General features: G+C 46.2%; 1 protein-coding gene across 1 annotated transcript in view; it reads right to left on the bottom strand.

Annotated features, from left to right (window-relative positions):
• Positions 1–279: 279 nt before the first annotated feature.
• The window catches only part of MUC13 (mucin 13, cell surface associated), a 39,822-nt gene continuing 26,131 nt past the window's right edge, over positions 280–13,970 (bottom strand). Inside the window, exons 7-12 of the mRNA XM_068247130.1 lie at positions 11,069–11,206; positions 9,263–9,371; positions 7,002–7,039; positions 5,113–5,200; positions 3,082–3,280; positions 280–1,481 (exon numbers count right to left, since the gene is read on the bottom strand). Coding sequence (XP_068103231.1) covers positions 1,434–1,481; positions 3,082–3,280; positions 5,113–5,200; positions 7,002–7,039; positions 9,263–9,371; positions 11,069–11,206 — 620 coding nt within the window. The 3' untranslated portion in view covers positions 280–1,433. The remainder of the gene's footprint in view (positions 1,482–3,081; positions 3,281–5,112; positions 5,201–7,001; positions 7,040–9,262; positions 9,372–11,068; positions 11,207–13,970) is intronic.

Raw genomic sequence — 13,970 nt, 5'->3', positions numbered from 1 at the left:
CTGGCAGATCATCAATTTGGATTATTCACTACAAAGACCTTATTACTGCTTGTACGCAATGTACAGGGGTGAAGATAGGTGTGATATTTTACCTGCCGTGCCTTTGATAAGTCCTTGGAGCAGATGTTGTCGGTGTTGCCGTTTGGCTTCTGTTCAGACAATAGGGACAGCGATAGACACGGGGGGACCCCAATATCTCTCTGCTCTGTAAATCGGGGTCTCTTCATCTCATGCAGGGGGGGGGGGGGGGAGGGAAGCAGCGGTAGAAACAAACTCAGAAACTGCCGATACACTTTATTATTTACAAATAATTTATTAAGCGATCCAAGACAGATGAGGAGGACTCTATAAGCACAAAGTGACACCATCATCCTTCTATGCAATAACAACAGCAGCAGCGTGTAACACGTTTCTGCAGAGCACATGTAAAAGCAACAAATTTAAAGAGTACCTGTCAGTGTCAGGGCTGGTGTCCACCATTAACTGGCAGTCACACCATTAACCGGCACTGCAGTCACACTATTAACAGGCAGTTACACTGTTAACCGGCAGTCACACTGTTAACCGGCAGTCAGCTCCGCCTATGAGGCGGTTTATAAGCATTAATAACTGTGTATAGTCGTTACAGATGGCCCACAAGAGGCAAATACCGTTATTCCAGGTTGCATGCAAGTTTACCAGTAAGGCAGATTATATGCAATGTAGGATTGGGCCAATCAAGGGCACTCGCTATCAACTTTGGTTGGTCCGGTCCCAAGGTGTGTATAATTTGCATTAAATTTGCATACAACATGGAACTATTTGCCTCTCATTGACCAGCTGTAATCAGCATCAGTGACTGAATCCCTTCTATCATTTTTTCTTTGTTTCTCTGGATATTTTCAGCGCTGAAAAGCAAGATAAAGGTAAATGAAAAGGACAGGCGAGATGTGGAAGATCCGGCACCCTTAGGAGTGTTTGTTTCTCAGAATATCAGATGATGCGTCTGCCCCGTGTTGGAAGGTTACTCAGACGAGACCACATTCACATTTCTGGGCGGTCCTAAGCCGGTGACATCACCCTGGAATCATCCAATAGGCTGCCGTCCTGGGGAGTAGTTGTAACATGTTGGGGTGACTTAGTGGCCAGCATTATGGATGGGCAGCACTTTATTATACCAGATAAGGACCGCCCCAGAGGGAGATTGAGTGAAATGATTGGCAGAATCCTATCAGGTCCGTCCCCTGAGGTACAAGTGCAGCCTTCACAGTATGCGATGGAGGAAAGTGATTGGCCCCAGGTTTGGGGAGGAGTCTGAAGAAAGCCAATCCCATCCCAGTTACAGCGGATTCAGTAAGTGCCACAGACGCTCCTTCACACCCTGCTGTACAGACTTATTGTACTCGCCAATAAGTTCAGTCCATGGAGAAATCGTCGGGGATTCGGCGTTAGGTTCAGTAGTTTCGCTTCATTTCGTTCCGCTGCATTTCAAACCAGGGACTCTGCAGAGGGGAGAGAAGAAAGTCAGAACAATTCTGTACAGTGACTGGAGAACCTGTCTCTGCATGAACTACTGTGTGAGAACTAAAACAATTATCTATCCTTGTTTCAAAGCAGAATCATCCACCAGGCAACCTAGGCAGGTTCTTGGGGCCTAGTGGGTGCCAAGGGGCCCTCCAGCCACCTTCTCTGACCTCTCTCCACTATAGCTTACCAAAAGCACCTCCTCCCCAAATACTACCTTGCTCAGGGCCCAATTACATCTTAATCCATCTCCGCCTTGATTACGCTGTCCATTTATACAGGGTCTATTCCCCCCCCCCCCCCTGGATTCTACTATTATTTGAGAGCCAGGATCGCGAGGGTCAGAGCTTCCTGCCAGTCACTCAGTCTGTGCAGGTGTGGAAACCAAGCAACAACTCTTCCCGCCCTGTTCAGCCTGTTACTCCTGCAGTAAAGCTACATACACACGTTCAACAAGCGCACAACGTGCAAACGACCACCTGCACGACCTGACGTACCGCACGACCCGTGTGTCCACACGCTCAGATAAACTACCAACTAATTTACATACTGCGCACAAACTAGCAGAACAACGGACTACCGATTAAAAACAAGTACAAGTCGTTTAACAGTCGTTCAAACGACTTGTACACAGGGACCATCTGTACACTATCAAATGATGTTAGACCAACGTAGATCCGACAGTTGGATCGGGCGTAATGCCTGTTATCAGTCTCTCGTCAAGTCGTTTGCCCGCGTACTCTGGCCTGATTGTCGTCCAACAGACTAAAACAGATGCAGCAATTCTCTCTTCATCCCAGACTAAAACAGATGACAGACAGTTTTGTTGAGCATGTGTACGGACCTTAAAGTGAACCTCCGGACTAAAAATCTACTTAGCAGCACTGAAAAGGCTTGGTGTTTCTTTAACAGTTTCACAGCATCCGAACTTTGTTTTTCTTACCAAAGCATCATTTTTAGCTGCATTTTTAGCTAAGCTCCACCCATCAAAGATGCTGTGCAGAGCATGATGGGAATTCTATGTTGTTAATCACATTGCCTAGCAGCTGGGAGAGGTGATCAGGACACAGGACAGTCGGAACTGTGTCTCATGCTCCCTGTCACCTCCTTTCAACCAAAAAGATGGCTGCCCTCATGAAATCAAACGTTTGCCTGTTCTTTTAAAACAGGGTGGGTAAGAGAATATATCACCTATCTATTTTAACTAACATAACTAATGTAACTGAATGACAGTATGTTTGTTTAGGCTGGAGTTCCTCTTTAAGGGGAAGGGACCTGAGTCAAAGTTCAGATTCCAGAACAGAAAAGTAATGCTATTTGGGCAGACGGTCAGTTTGGAGCATTTATAGGCTGCTGCACAATGAAAACGACAGGTCATTTTAAATACGGTAATATTTGTGCAGCACATTTGTAATGAGAGTGAAATTTCTCTTTAGCTCTGATATTGTTAGATATACTGTATCATACAGTCTGTATGCTGAAGCCCCCCACTGCGATCACTCCCCCCAGGAACAGTCACAGACAGCCCAGTCCATGCACAGATTTCACACTCCACGTTAGCAGACAAGTCACCCGTACCTCATCGTAGTCCCGCTTCGGCATGGACCTCTGGTACTCCTCTTCACCGTCGTACGCATTGGAGGCGGGGTTCTCCCGGCCCATGTCTGTTTTCATCTGGACTTTGGGGAAGATACTTTTGGGGACAGGACTATCCCGGCCAGACTGGGCGTCGCTGTCCATCAGCTCCACCCTCTCGCCACTCTTCCTACTCCGGGACCTGCAGCACACAAAGCGAGATATACCCATAAGAGGGGGTCTCCATCTCCTATATGAGGAGGTCACTGACAGCAGAGGATGATGGGAAAACTGCAGCTGACACAAATTATAAACTGCTCCATTTGGCTCAATTCTCAGCTGCATACTTCTTGTATTAAATTTGCATGCAAGCTTGAATAATTAGCATTTTATTGCCCATCCGTCAGGGTAGGTTCACACATAACATAACATGAAAAGCTGCCTTTTATGTCATGTTTCATTTTATGTTGTGTGCGTTTTTTGCTGCGTTTTTTGGTGCGTTAGCGTCTTTTTTTTTTACCGCAGATACGTTTTTCAAGCGCTTTGCGTGCGTTTTAATGCGTTTACGGTTCACATATTCAAAAAGCATATCCGTTTTGTATGCGTTTGTCATGCATTTTATAATTGCGTTTTATGCAAATTAATAGAAAGACAACAGGAAGCAGAGATACATCATAAGACAATTTTTTTTTTACAAAAACGCATGAAAAACGCATACCATTGCGTTTCCTTTGACTTTCATTATGTCAATTTTTCATGCGTTTTTGCATAGTATGCAACAAAAGCAGCGTTTTTGAAAACGCACGCATTGAAAACACATATGCTTTTTTTTTTTTATATGCATTTTTTCCTGCTGCCCATAGACTTCCATTAGCGGCAAAAACGCAGCGTTTCTGCTATGTGTGCACCGAGCCTCAAGAGACTGGTCAGTGATGTCATGGGGGCGGGGTAATGCTTTTCACTTATTATAGTTACACGGAAGGAAAGACCCCCCCCCCCCATGTAGCATCCTCTTTAAAGTGAACCCGAGGCGAGAGTGAAAAGGAGGCTGCCATATTTATTTCCTGGCAATCCTGCTGATCCTCTTCCTCCAATACTCCTAACCACAACCCCTGAACAAGCATGCAGCAGATCAGGTGCTCTGACTGAAGTCAGACTGGATTAGCTGCATGCTTGTTTCAGGTGTGTGATTCAGCCACTACTGCAGCCAAATAGACCAGCAGGACAGCCAGGCAACCGGCATTGTTTGAAAGCAAATAAATATGGCAGCCTCCATATTCCTCTCACTTCAGGTTAATTTTAAAGAGAAACTCCGACCAAAAATTTAACTTTATCCCAATCAGTAGCTGATACCCCCTTTTACATGACAAATCTATTCCTTTTCACAAACAGACCATCAGGGGGCGCTGTATGACTGATATTGTGGTAAAAGCCCTCCCACAAGTAACCCCCTCCCACAAGAAAAGTTCAAACTTTTGTGGGAAATAGCTGTTTACAGCTGTTTCCAACTGCCAAAAACCATGCAGCAGCTACATCACCTGCCAACAGTAAAATGTTCACTGGAGTTCCTCTTTAAGATCATTAGAAAGCTTTTTCCTCTCCATTATGTATCCAAAGGTGGCCATACTCGATTCAACCAAATCAATCAATTTCCCTTTATTTTATTTTTATCTATTTATAGAAAAGATCAATGTATAAAAAAAAAGGATCAAATATGTGTTTTCGATAGGGGAAAGTCGATCGATTATGGTTCCCAGAATTTAGAAACATTGCCTACAGAAGTGTGTGGTGGATTAGTTAGATTTTTCAAACAATACTTCAGTCAAGTTGAATGTAAGTTTTACATTCAGTGAAGAACTGAACATAAAAGGTCTAAAGAAAATGGCAAAATTAGTGATTGGCCACCCCAAGGATGGTGGGGCCACCGATTGGACAGGCGAGACTCCGCCCCACTGTGATGTATAGAGGCCTTCCTGTCGCCTGGCTTGTCATTGGCTCCTCCCTCTACCTTCCTGTATCTCGTGTGATACTCACCTCACTGACACCCCGATAACAGCGCCCAGCAGGGCAATAACCGCGGCTCCGAGGACAGCGCCAACTATGACCAGGATGAGCAGGAAGTCTGCAGAGAGAGAGCGAAAAGGGAGACCACTCAGATAATATAATAATATAATGAGGAAAAAGGTTAACTATCGCCTCACAGTGCGACGCATGGAGACTGTATGTCCCACCCATACTTGTGCGGGTTTCCTCCAGGTATTCCTGCTTCCTCCCACCTCCCAAAAACCCACCTGTAGTGCAACTGACTTTCCTCCAGAAGGACATTATTATTATTGATTTGTAAAGCGCCAACATATTCCGTGGCGCTGTACAAAGTAAGGACATCAATATTTACATCTGCAGGCACACTAGCGGCTCTCCGCTTGAGCTAAGGGGGAAATAACCGAGCCTGATGGGGTCCGCTGTACTGCGCAGACGACAGCTCGCACCTGGATGGGGGTCCGCTGTACTGCGCAGACGACAGCTCGCACCTGGATGGGGGTCCGCTGTACTGCGCAGACGACAGCTCGCACCTGGATGGGGTCCGCTGTACTGCGCAGACGACAGCTCGCACCTGGATGGGGTCCGCTGTACTGCGCAGACGACAGCTCGCACCTGGATGGGGGTCCGCTGTACTGCGCAGACGACAGCTCGCACCTGCGCAGTACAGCAGACTCGATGGGCTCCGCTGTTTCTGCCGGAACCTGAGAGGAGAGCCGCTACTGCAGATGCGAGCGTTGGGGTCGCAATGCTGGATGCGCGGAGGATGGGGTAACTCTCATTAGGATCCCGAGGCTCCCCCCCCCCCCAGGTAAGTGCCCACCAGGGGCTCTTTCAGGTTTACATTAAGGAGAATGTCCGTAGACAACAGTCTCTAAACATAAATTGTACTGTATATGTGATTCAGTGCAAATGACACAAATATTTATAAACTATAGCACAGTGCTGAATTGGGTCAATCAATGCTGATAAGCAGGGCCGGCGCTACCATAGAGGCAAAGGGGGCAATTGCCTCAGGGCCCCAAAGCCTATTGGGCCCCCCAAAGTGTCTCCCCACTGACTTAACTGAGCTCCTCTCTGCCACATCTTTCAAAGAGCACCTCACCTGTCCCTGTGGGCACAACAAAGGAGCATGCCCATCAGGCCTGGCGAGTTGCTACTCTGTCAGACATTGCAGGGGCCCTGGGAAGAACAGTTAAGTTAGGGGGTGAGTAGGGAGGGGGCACAGCTGGCTCAGGGACCCTGTGGGGAAATAGGGCTGCAACAAATGGTCTCTAATGCTGCTCTATAGTCAGGGTAAGGGGAGTGTCTGTCAGAGGGGCCCCTGGGTTCATTTTGCCCTGGGACCCCATTGTTAGTAGAACTGGCCCTGCTGATAAGTTTCCTCCCATCCTCAGGTTAGAAGCCCCTTACATCGTCGGGTTAGAAGCTCCTTCCATCCTCGGGTTAGAAGCCCCTCCCATCGTTGGGTTAGAAGCCCCTCCCATCGTCGGGTTAGAAGCCCCTCCCATCGTCGGGTTAGAAGCCCCTCCCTAACAGTTTGGCGTTTCTAGAAGGCATAGTTTGCTCTTGCCAAAGGGCCTTTTAATCTCAGTGCCGTAGCAATAGGGGATGCAAAGGTTGTGACCGAACGGGGCCCTTAGGCCTGAGGGGCCCTCTCTCAACAGCAAATTAGCTCTCTATTGGTCCTGTGCTGGTAATAATCACTTCTATAGATACTTTGAATAGTAGTAACTATTAACAAGTTGTTCCCCATCCCCTTCTTGCACCTCTGACACTGTAGTTGTCATTTGCAGGTTTTGTCTCGCCGTATGAATTGTTATGTATAGAAGCAGTTTGGGGACAGGCGGTGAGGGGGATGGGGGTGTTCATCTCATACTTACTGTCACTGCAGTTGTCGCCGGAATATCCAAAATCGCATCTGTAAGGAGAGAGGAAGAAGAATCAGATCTGCAATTATAACAATTCATAACTTCAGACGTGTCCAGTTCGCAGGTGATACATGATCGCCTCTCGGTGGGAGTTGTTTAGTGCGGGGTGCTGTATGCTTTTGCTTTATGATTTTATGTCATATTTATAAACATAGAAACCACATTTTGTGCAGATTGCAAAACAAAAATGGAGGTGACTTCTAGCCCTTTAAAAAATTGTGAAAATCGGTTTCACAGGTTCAGATCATCTGGGGAATACATCGCAATGTTTTTCACAAGTTTTGGCGCTACTGGCGGAGTTCCACTTGCGGAATCCAGGGGAGTCGCGGCGTTTCTTGTCACCACTAAATCTGGTTTAATCTTTTATAATAAGCTGGGGGAAAAATGGTGAAAAAGTTTCCTGAAAATGTGACAAAAAATGGTGAAAAAGAAAAACACTGCTTTATAAACAGGCTGTAGGAAGAGACTGGAGATTATTTTTCTTGCATCCCCCAGGAACGTCCAGAGCAGCCCCTGTGTCTATGACTGGATTTCAGGTGACAAAGGCCATGGCCTAGGGCACCAGGACGCAAGGGGCGGGCAGCAGCCTGGAACACGCCAGTAGTTAATCTGCCAATATGTGACCCACAGCAGCAAGCGCCTACTACAAACACTCCTACATCCGGCCCTGCTTCCTCCACAGAGTCACACATGATCACAGCAGGTGACTACAGATAGCCAGGTCTGGGAGGAAGGGGCAACCAATGAGGACAGCTTACAGTCTGTGGCCTGAGCTGTCAACGTCACCGCCAGACCCTCTCTGAGTCTGACTCCGCCCTCCACCCAGCTCCAACCTATCAGAGCTGTGAAGAGACAGGAAAGTTTGCTCATCCTGTCATATGTAACTCAGCGCTGCTGGGGCTGACAGTCAGAGAAACTCCAGGGGGTAGGTGCAGAGAGAGTGACCTCTATAGAAAAATCAATAAAAACACTGTGCCCTCTGTCTGATGAGAGACTGACCAGGGGGCGGAGCTGACCGTCCAGGGGGCGGAGCTGCAGCAGATAATGGAGAGAGACAAGGATGTATGCAAATTGTGTGACTTAAATACACAGGGTTGATTTATCAAGCTGCTTAAAGAGACTCAGAGCTGAATTAACGTTAAGCTCTGATACTTACCCGCAGCTTCTTCCCACCCCATAAACACGTCTAAGTCCCACGCTGTCCTCGCACGGTCTGCCGTTCAGCCGCGGTGAGCCCCAGTAAAAGGCTCAGTGACGTCAGTCCAGGTCTACTGCGCATGAGCGGGACGTCTGCACATGCACAGAAGACTCAGACTGGCATTGACTGAGCCTTTTACTGTTGCTCACCGCGGCTTAACGGCAGACCGTGCGAGGACAGTGTGGGACTTAGACGTGTTTATGGGGGCGGGAGGAAGCCGTGGGCAAGTATCAGAGCTTTACATTACTTCAGTTCTGAGTCTCTTTAAAGCCATTGGGAATCGATAAAAAAAAATCAGCCAGATACTTACCTAAGGAGAGGGGAGTCTGTCTCTGGGTCCTAGAGCCTTCCCCCTCCTGTCTCAGTCCCCGTTCCAGCACTGAATCCCCCGTAGCAGTATTCAACTTATTTGGTCAAATGCTGTTGTCTCCGCCCTTGAAGGGAGGCTTCGAAAGTCTTTGGGGGCCCGAGTGCTCCTGAAGATGGGCCGCTCCATACTGCGCACGTGCAAGCTCTCTCTCTTGTGCTCTCGCACGTGCGCAGTATGGAGCAGCCTGTCTTTGGGAAGACTCGGCTCCTGAAGACTTCCGAAGTCCCCCATTGGTCGGGGGGATTCAAACGGGGGAGCCAGCGCTTAATGGAGGGGACCGGGGTAGGAGCGGGAAGACTCGTTAGGGCCCAGAGCCTTCCCTCTCCTTAGGTAAGTATATTTGCCGATTTTTTTTTAAAATCGATTCCCAATGGCTTTAATAAGAGGACTGCGAGTTCACTTGACAGGCAGCCTATTGGGCCAATCAAAGTTACTTAGAAGGAGCGCGAGTAAGTTAGCAGTGCATGCTATGCTGCATTACCACGTGTAGCGTGCGCATGACCAATCGCTCCTCTCACTGATTTCCAGGACAGCGGGACCAGTGAAAGTGTGTGTATGTGGCGAGGGTTGGCTAGAGGGCGACTGGTCATAGTGGCGTTGGGCGGTAATAACTACAAAACCGGCCCTGCCGGTGTATGAACTTACCCCACACAGGCATTGCCCTTCAGTTTATACCCCGCCAGACAGACACACTGGGGCGACGCTCCAGGCTTGCATATCTTGTGGTTGGTTTCTGAACAGTCCAGGGCACAATCTGAAATCATAAACAAGGACTTGATCTCCATACCCAGCACAGCTTCCCTATATATATATCGGAGCTGGGAAAAAAGGGCGCAGGCAGCTAGTGGACAAAAAGGGCGCCGCCATTCACTCCCATAATAAATAACGTTTAATGGGCGCCGAGCAGGAAAAAAGGGCGCCGGAGCTAAATAAAGTTTACAAACGGCGCCCGGAGCTAATTAAAGTTTACAAACGGCTCCCGGAGCTGTTTAATGATTTATAACTGAGCTTGTGTTGATTTACGTTTATAAAATGCACCCGTGCCGAATAACGTTTATGAAAATACTAAATATATTTATCTTATTTAAATAATTTAAACATTATTTAAAGTTTTATCCCTTACTGTTTTTAAAACATTATTAACAAAATAAAGCGATCAGTACGTAATGTAAATTGCAATATATTTTTTTATTTAAAGTTTTATCCCTTACTGTTTTTAAAACATTATTCACAAAATAAAGCGATCAGTACGTAATGTAAATTGGAATATATTTTTTGGAGTCACAATTTGTAAAACATTATTATCCACATAATAAAAAACATTATTATTCACAAAATAAAGCGATCAGTACGTTACGTAAATTGCAAAATATTTTTTGCATCCATAATTAGTAAAACATTATTATCCACATAATAAAGGTGGGTCTTAGGTTTAGGCACCAACAGGGGGGTCTTAGGTTTAGGCACTAACAGGGGGGTCTTAGGTTTAGGCACCACCAGGGGGGGTCTTAGGTTTAGGCACCAACAGGGGGGTCTTAGGTTTAGGCACCAACAGGGGGGTCTTAGGTTTAGGCACCAACAGGGGGGTCTTAGGTTTAGGCACCAACACAGGGGTCTTAGGTTTAGGCACCACCAGGGGGGGTCTTAGGTTTAGGCACCAACAGGGGGGTCTTAGGTTTAGGCACCAACAGGGGGGTCTAGGGGTTAGGGGTAGGTACAGGGAGGGTTACTTAGGCACCAACAGGGGGGTCTTAGGTTTAGGCACCAACAGGGGGGTCTAGGGGTTAGGGGTAGGTACAGGGAGGGTTACTTAGGCACCAACAGGGGGGGCTTAGGTTTAGGCACCAACAGGGGGGTCTTAGGTTTAGGCACCAACAGGGGGGTCTTAGGTTTAGGCACCAACAGGGGGGTCTAGGGGTTAGGGATAGGTACAGGGAGGGTTCTGTGTAGGAGTAGGCTTAGGTATAGTTTTAGTAAAATTTTAGTAATAATTACTAATGTTTTACAACACTTATTACGAACGTATTTATATCATCGTTATAAAGAATATTTTCAGATTTTATTATAAGAACAAACCATAAATGAAGGTTATTCACAATAATATACAATTATAACAATTAAACATATATTATTGTTTTTTTAATAAACGTAATTATAAGTTTAACTTTAGAAATAGGGAAGATTAACGTTTTCACAATTTCCGATTTTATAAACATTATTTAATGATTTATAACTTTGTTAAACTTTATTTGTAAACGAAATATAGCACACTATTTTTATAAACCCTATTAATGATTAATTATTATTTAGAGTTTACACCCCGCGCCCTTTTTGTCCAGGCGCCCTTTTTGTACGTACGCATATATATCACCCCATCCCGCTCTGCCTCTACAGAGTGATGCAGTCAGGGTGCCCCCTTGTGGTGAGGTTTTGTAAGCACATTCCTCTTACCTCTGCAGGCGCTGAATACGGGCTGTGAGGAATAATATCCAGCTTTACAGGTACATATAGCCGTCTGCCCATTGCTATCTGCTGTGCAGGTGGTTGTGGCCTCGTCACAGTAATATCCAGCCGAGCACAGAGTCTTCACTGTGGAGAGGACATATGTCAATGGACAGATCAATGCATAGCCAGCACTTTATAAACTGACTTATTATAATATGTCACATAGCTCCAGCACCGGTGAGGCCAGACTGCCATGCCGGTACCCCTGGCTTTTCCCAGAAGCCCTTGTGTCTGGCATTCTTTAGGGCTAATTCTTCAGGGATGACCAAGGTAAGGCAGAGTTATTAAATGCTTTCTTTGCTTCTGTCTTCACAAGGAAAAAGCACTGTTGCAAATTACAGAGGCAGAAGAGTCTCAATCTTCTAACTGTAATATTAAATACTTAGTGCAGGAAGAAGTGAAGGCAAGACTAAATAAATTAAAAATAGACAAGGCACCTGGCCCGGATAGAGTTGAGCCGAAATTTTCGTAATTTCGCATTACTATAATTACGCATGCGAAATTTGCGATTACGATGCGAAATTACGGTAGCGTAATTGCCATTAAAATCGTAATTGAAAATACCGTAAGCGTAATTTTCAACGCGTAATTTCGCGTTTCAATCATGCCGTAATTTCGCATTAAACGCTACTGTAATTTCGTAAACCGTAACGCTCCGTATAATATTAAAAAAACGCCGACTTTAAGGGTTAATAGCAAAGCCCCCTTAAATGCTAAGAGCCTCAAATTTGGAGAATATATTAAGGAGATCAGGAGGAATAAGAGGAAACATTTTTTTTTCAAAAAGACCTTATAGTTTTTGAGAAAATCGATGTTAAAGTTTCAAAGTAAAAATGTATACATTTAAAAACCCGCCGACTTTAACGGTTAATAGCAAAGCCTGCTTAAAGTTTAGGAACACCAAATTCCTAGGGTATATTAAGGGGATCAGTGGGAAAAAGAGGAACATTTTTTTTTTCAAAAAGACCTTATAGTTTTTGAGAAAATCGATTTTTAAGTTTCAAGGGCAAAAATGTCTTTTAAATGCGGAAAATGTCAGTTTTTTTTGCACAGATAACAATAGTGTATTATTTTCATAGATTCCCCCAAGTGGGAAGAGTTTTACTTACTTCGTTCTGAGTGTGGGTAATATAAAAAAAAACGACGTGGGGTCCCCCCTCCCAGACCCCTTTAACCCCTTGTCCCCCATGCAGGCTGGGCTAGCCAGAATGCGGAGTACCGGCCGCGTGGGGCTCCGCACCCTGACTATACCAGCCCGCATGGTCCATGGATTGGGGGGTCTCGGAAGGGGAGGGGCAGCCAAGCTTTCCCCTCCCCCTCCGAGCCCTTGTCCAATCCAAGGACAAGGGGCTCTTCTCCACCTCCGATGGGCGGTGGAGGTGGAGGCCGCGATTTCCTGGGGGGGGGGGGGGGTTCATGGTGGAATCTGGGAGTCCCCTTTAAAAAAGGGTCCCCCAGATGCCCACCCCCCCTCCCAGGAGAAATGAGTATAGAGGTACTTGTACCCCTTACCCATTTCCTTTAAGAGTTAAAAGTAAATAAACACACAAACACTTAGAAAAAGTATTTTAATTGAACAAAAAACATAACCACGAAAAAAGTCCTTTAATATTCTTAATTAACCATTAATACTTACCTGTCCCTTTAAATAAATGATCCCTCGCAATATCCTCGGAAGTGTCCTTCTGATTTGAAGGAACCCCATTGGTCTGCTAAGGACCAATGGGGCTCCTTGGAGCCCAAATACAAAGATGCTTAGAGAGCTCTGAGCTATATAGCTCAGAGCTCTGTCGGGTCCGGACTCCGTGCAGGACGCTAAGTTCCGCCGGCTCCGCTGCCCTCCCCGCCTCTCCCACATGTCACCCACATGTCACCCACATGTGGGTGACAGATGTGGGCGGGGTGGACAGCGGGGCCCAGCGGGGACTTAGCGTCCTGCACGGACGCGTATGAGCGGCGAGTGACGTCGGGTGCGGCGTAGTTACAATGTAACAAAGTTGTTACATTGTAATAACTTTGTTACATTGTAACTGATAGAACATTTCCGAGGATATTGCGAGGGATCATTTATTTAAAGGGACAGGTAAGTATTATTGGTTAATTAAGAATATTAAAGGACTTTTTTCGTGGTTATGTTTTTTGTTCAATTAAAATACTTTTTCTAAGTGTTTGTGTGTTTATTTACTTTTAACTCTTAAAGGAAATGGGTAAGGGGTACAAGTACCTCTATACTCATTTCTCCTGGGAGGGGGGGTAGGCATCTGGGGGACCCCTTTTTAAAGGGGACTCCCAGATTCCACCATGAACCCCCCCCCAGGAAATTGTGGCCTCCACCTCCACCGCCCATCGGAGGTGGAGAAGAGCCAGTTGTCCTTGGATTGGACAAGGGCTTGGAGGGGGAGGGGAAAGCTTGGCTGCCTCTCCCCTTCCGAGACCCCCCAATCCATGGACCATGCGGGCTGGTATAGTCAGGGTGCGGAGCCCCACGCGGCCGGTGCTCCGCATTCTGGCTATCCCAGCCTGCATGGGGGACAAGGGGTTAATGAGGTCTGGGAGGGGGACCCCACGTCGTTTTTTTTTTATATTTCCCACACTCAGAACGAAGTAAGTAAAACTCTTCCCACTTGGGGGAATCTATGAAAATAATACACTATTGTTACCTGTGCAATAAAAACTGACATTTTCCGCATTTAAAAGACATTTTTGCCCTTGAAACTTAAAAATCGATTTTCTCAAAAACTATAAGGTCTTTTTGAAAAAAAAAAATGTCCTCTTATTCCTCCTGATCTCCTTAATATATTCTCCAAATTTGAGGCTCTTAGCATTTAAGAGGGCTTTGCTATTAAAC

Source organism: Hyperolius riggenbachi, chromosome 7, assembly GCF_040937935.1.
Source record: "Hyperolius riggenbachi isolate aHypRig1 chromosome 7, aHypRig1.pri, whole genome shotgun sequence".
Classification (NCBI taxonomy): Eukaryota; Metazoa; Chordata; class Amphibia; order Anura; family Hyperoliidae; genus Hyperolius; species Hyperolius riggenbachi.
This window is presented reverse-complemented; position numbering and strand designations above follow the sequence as displayed.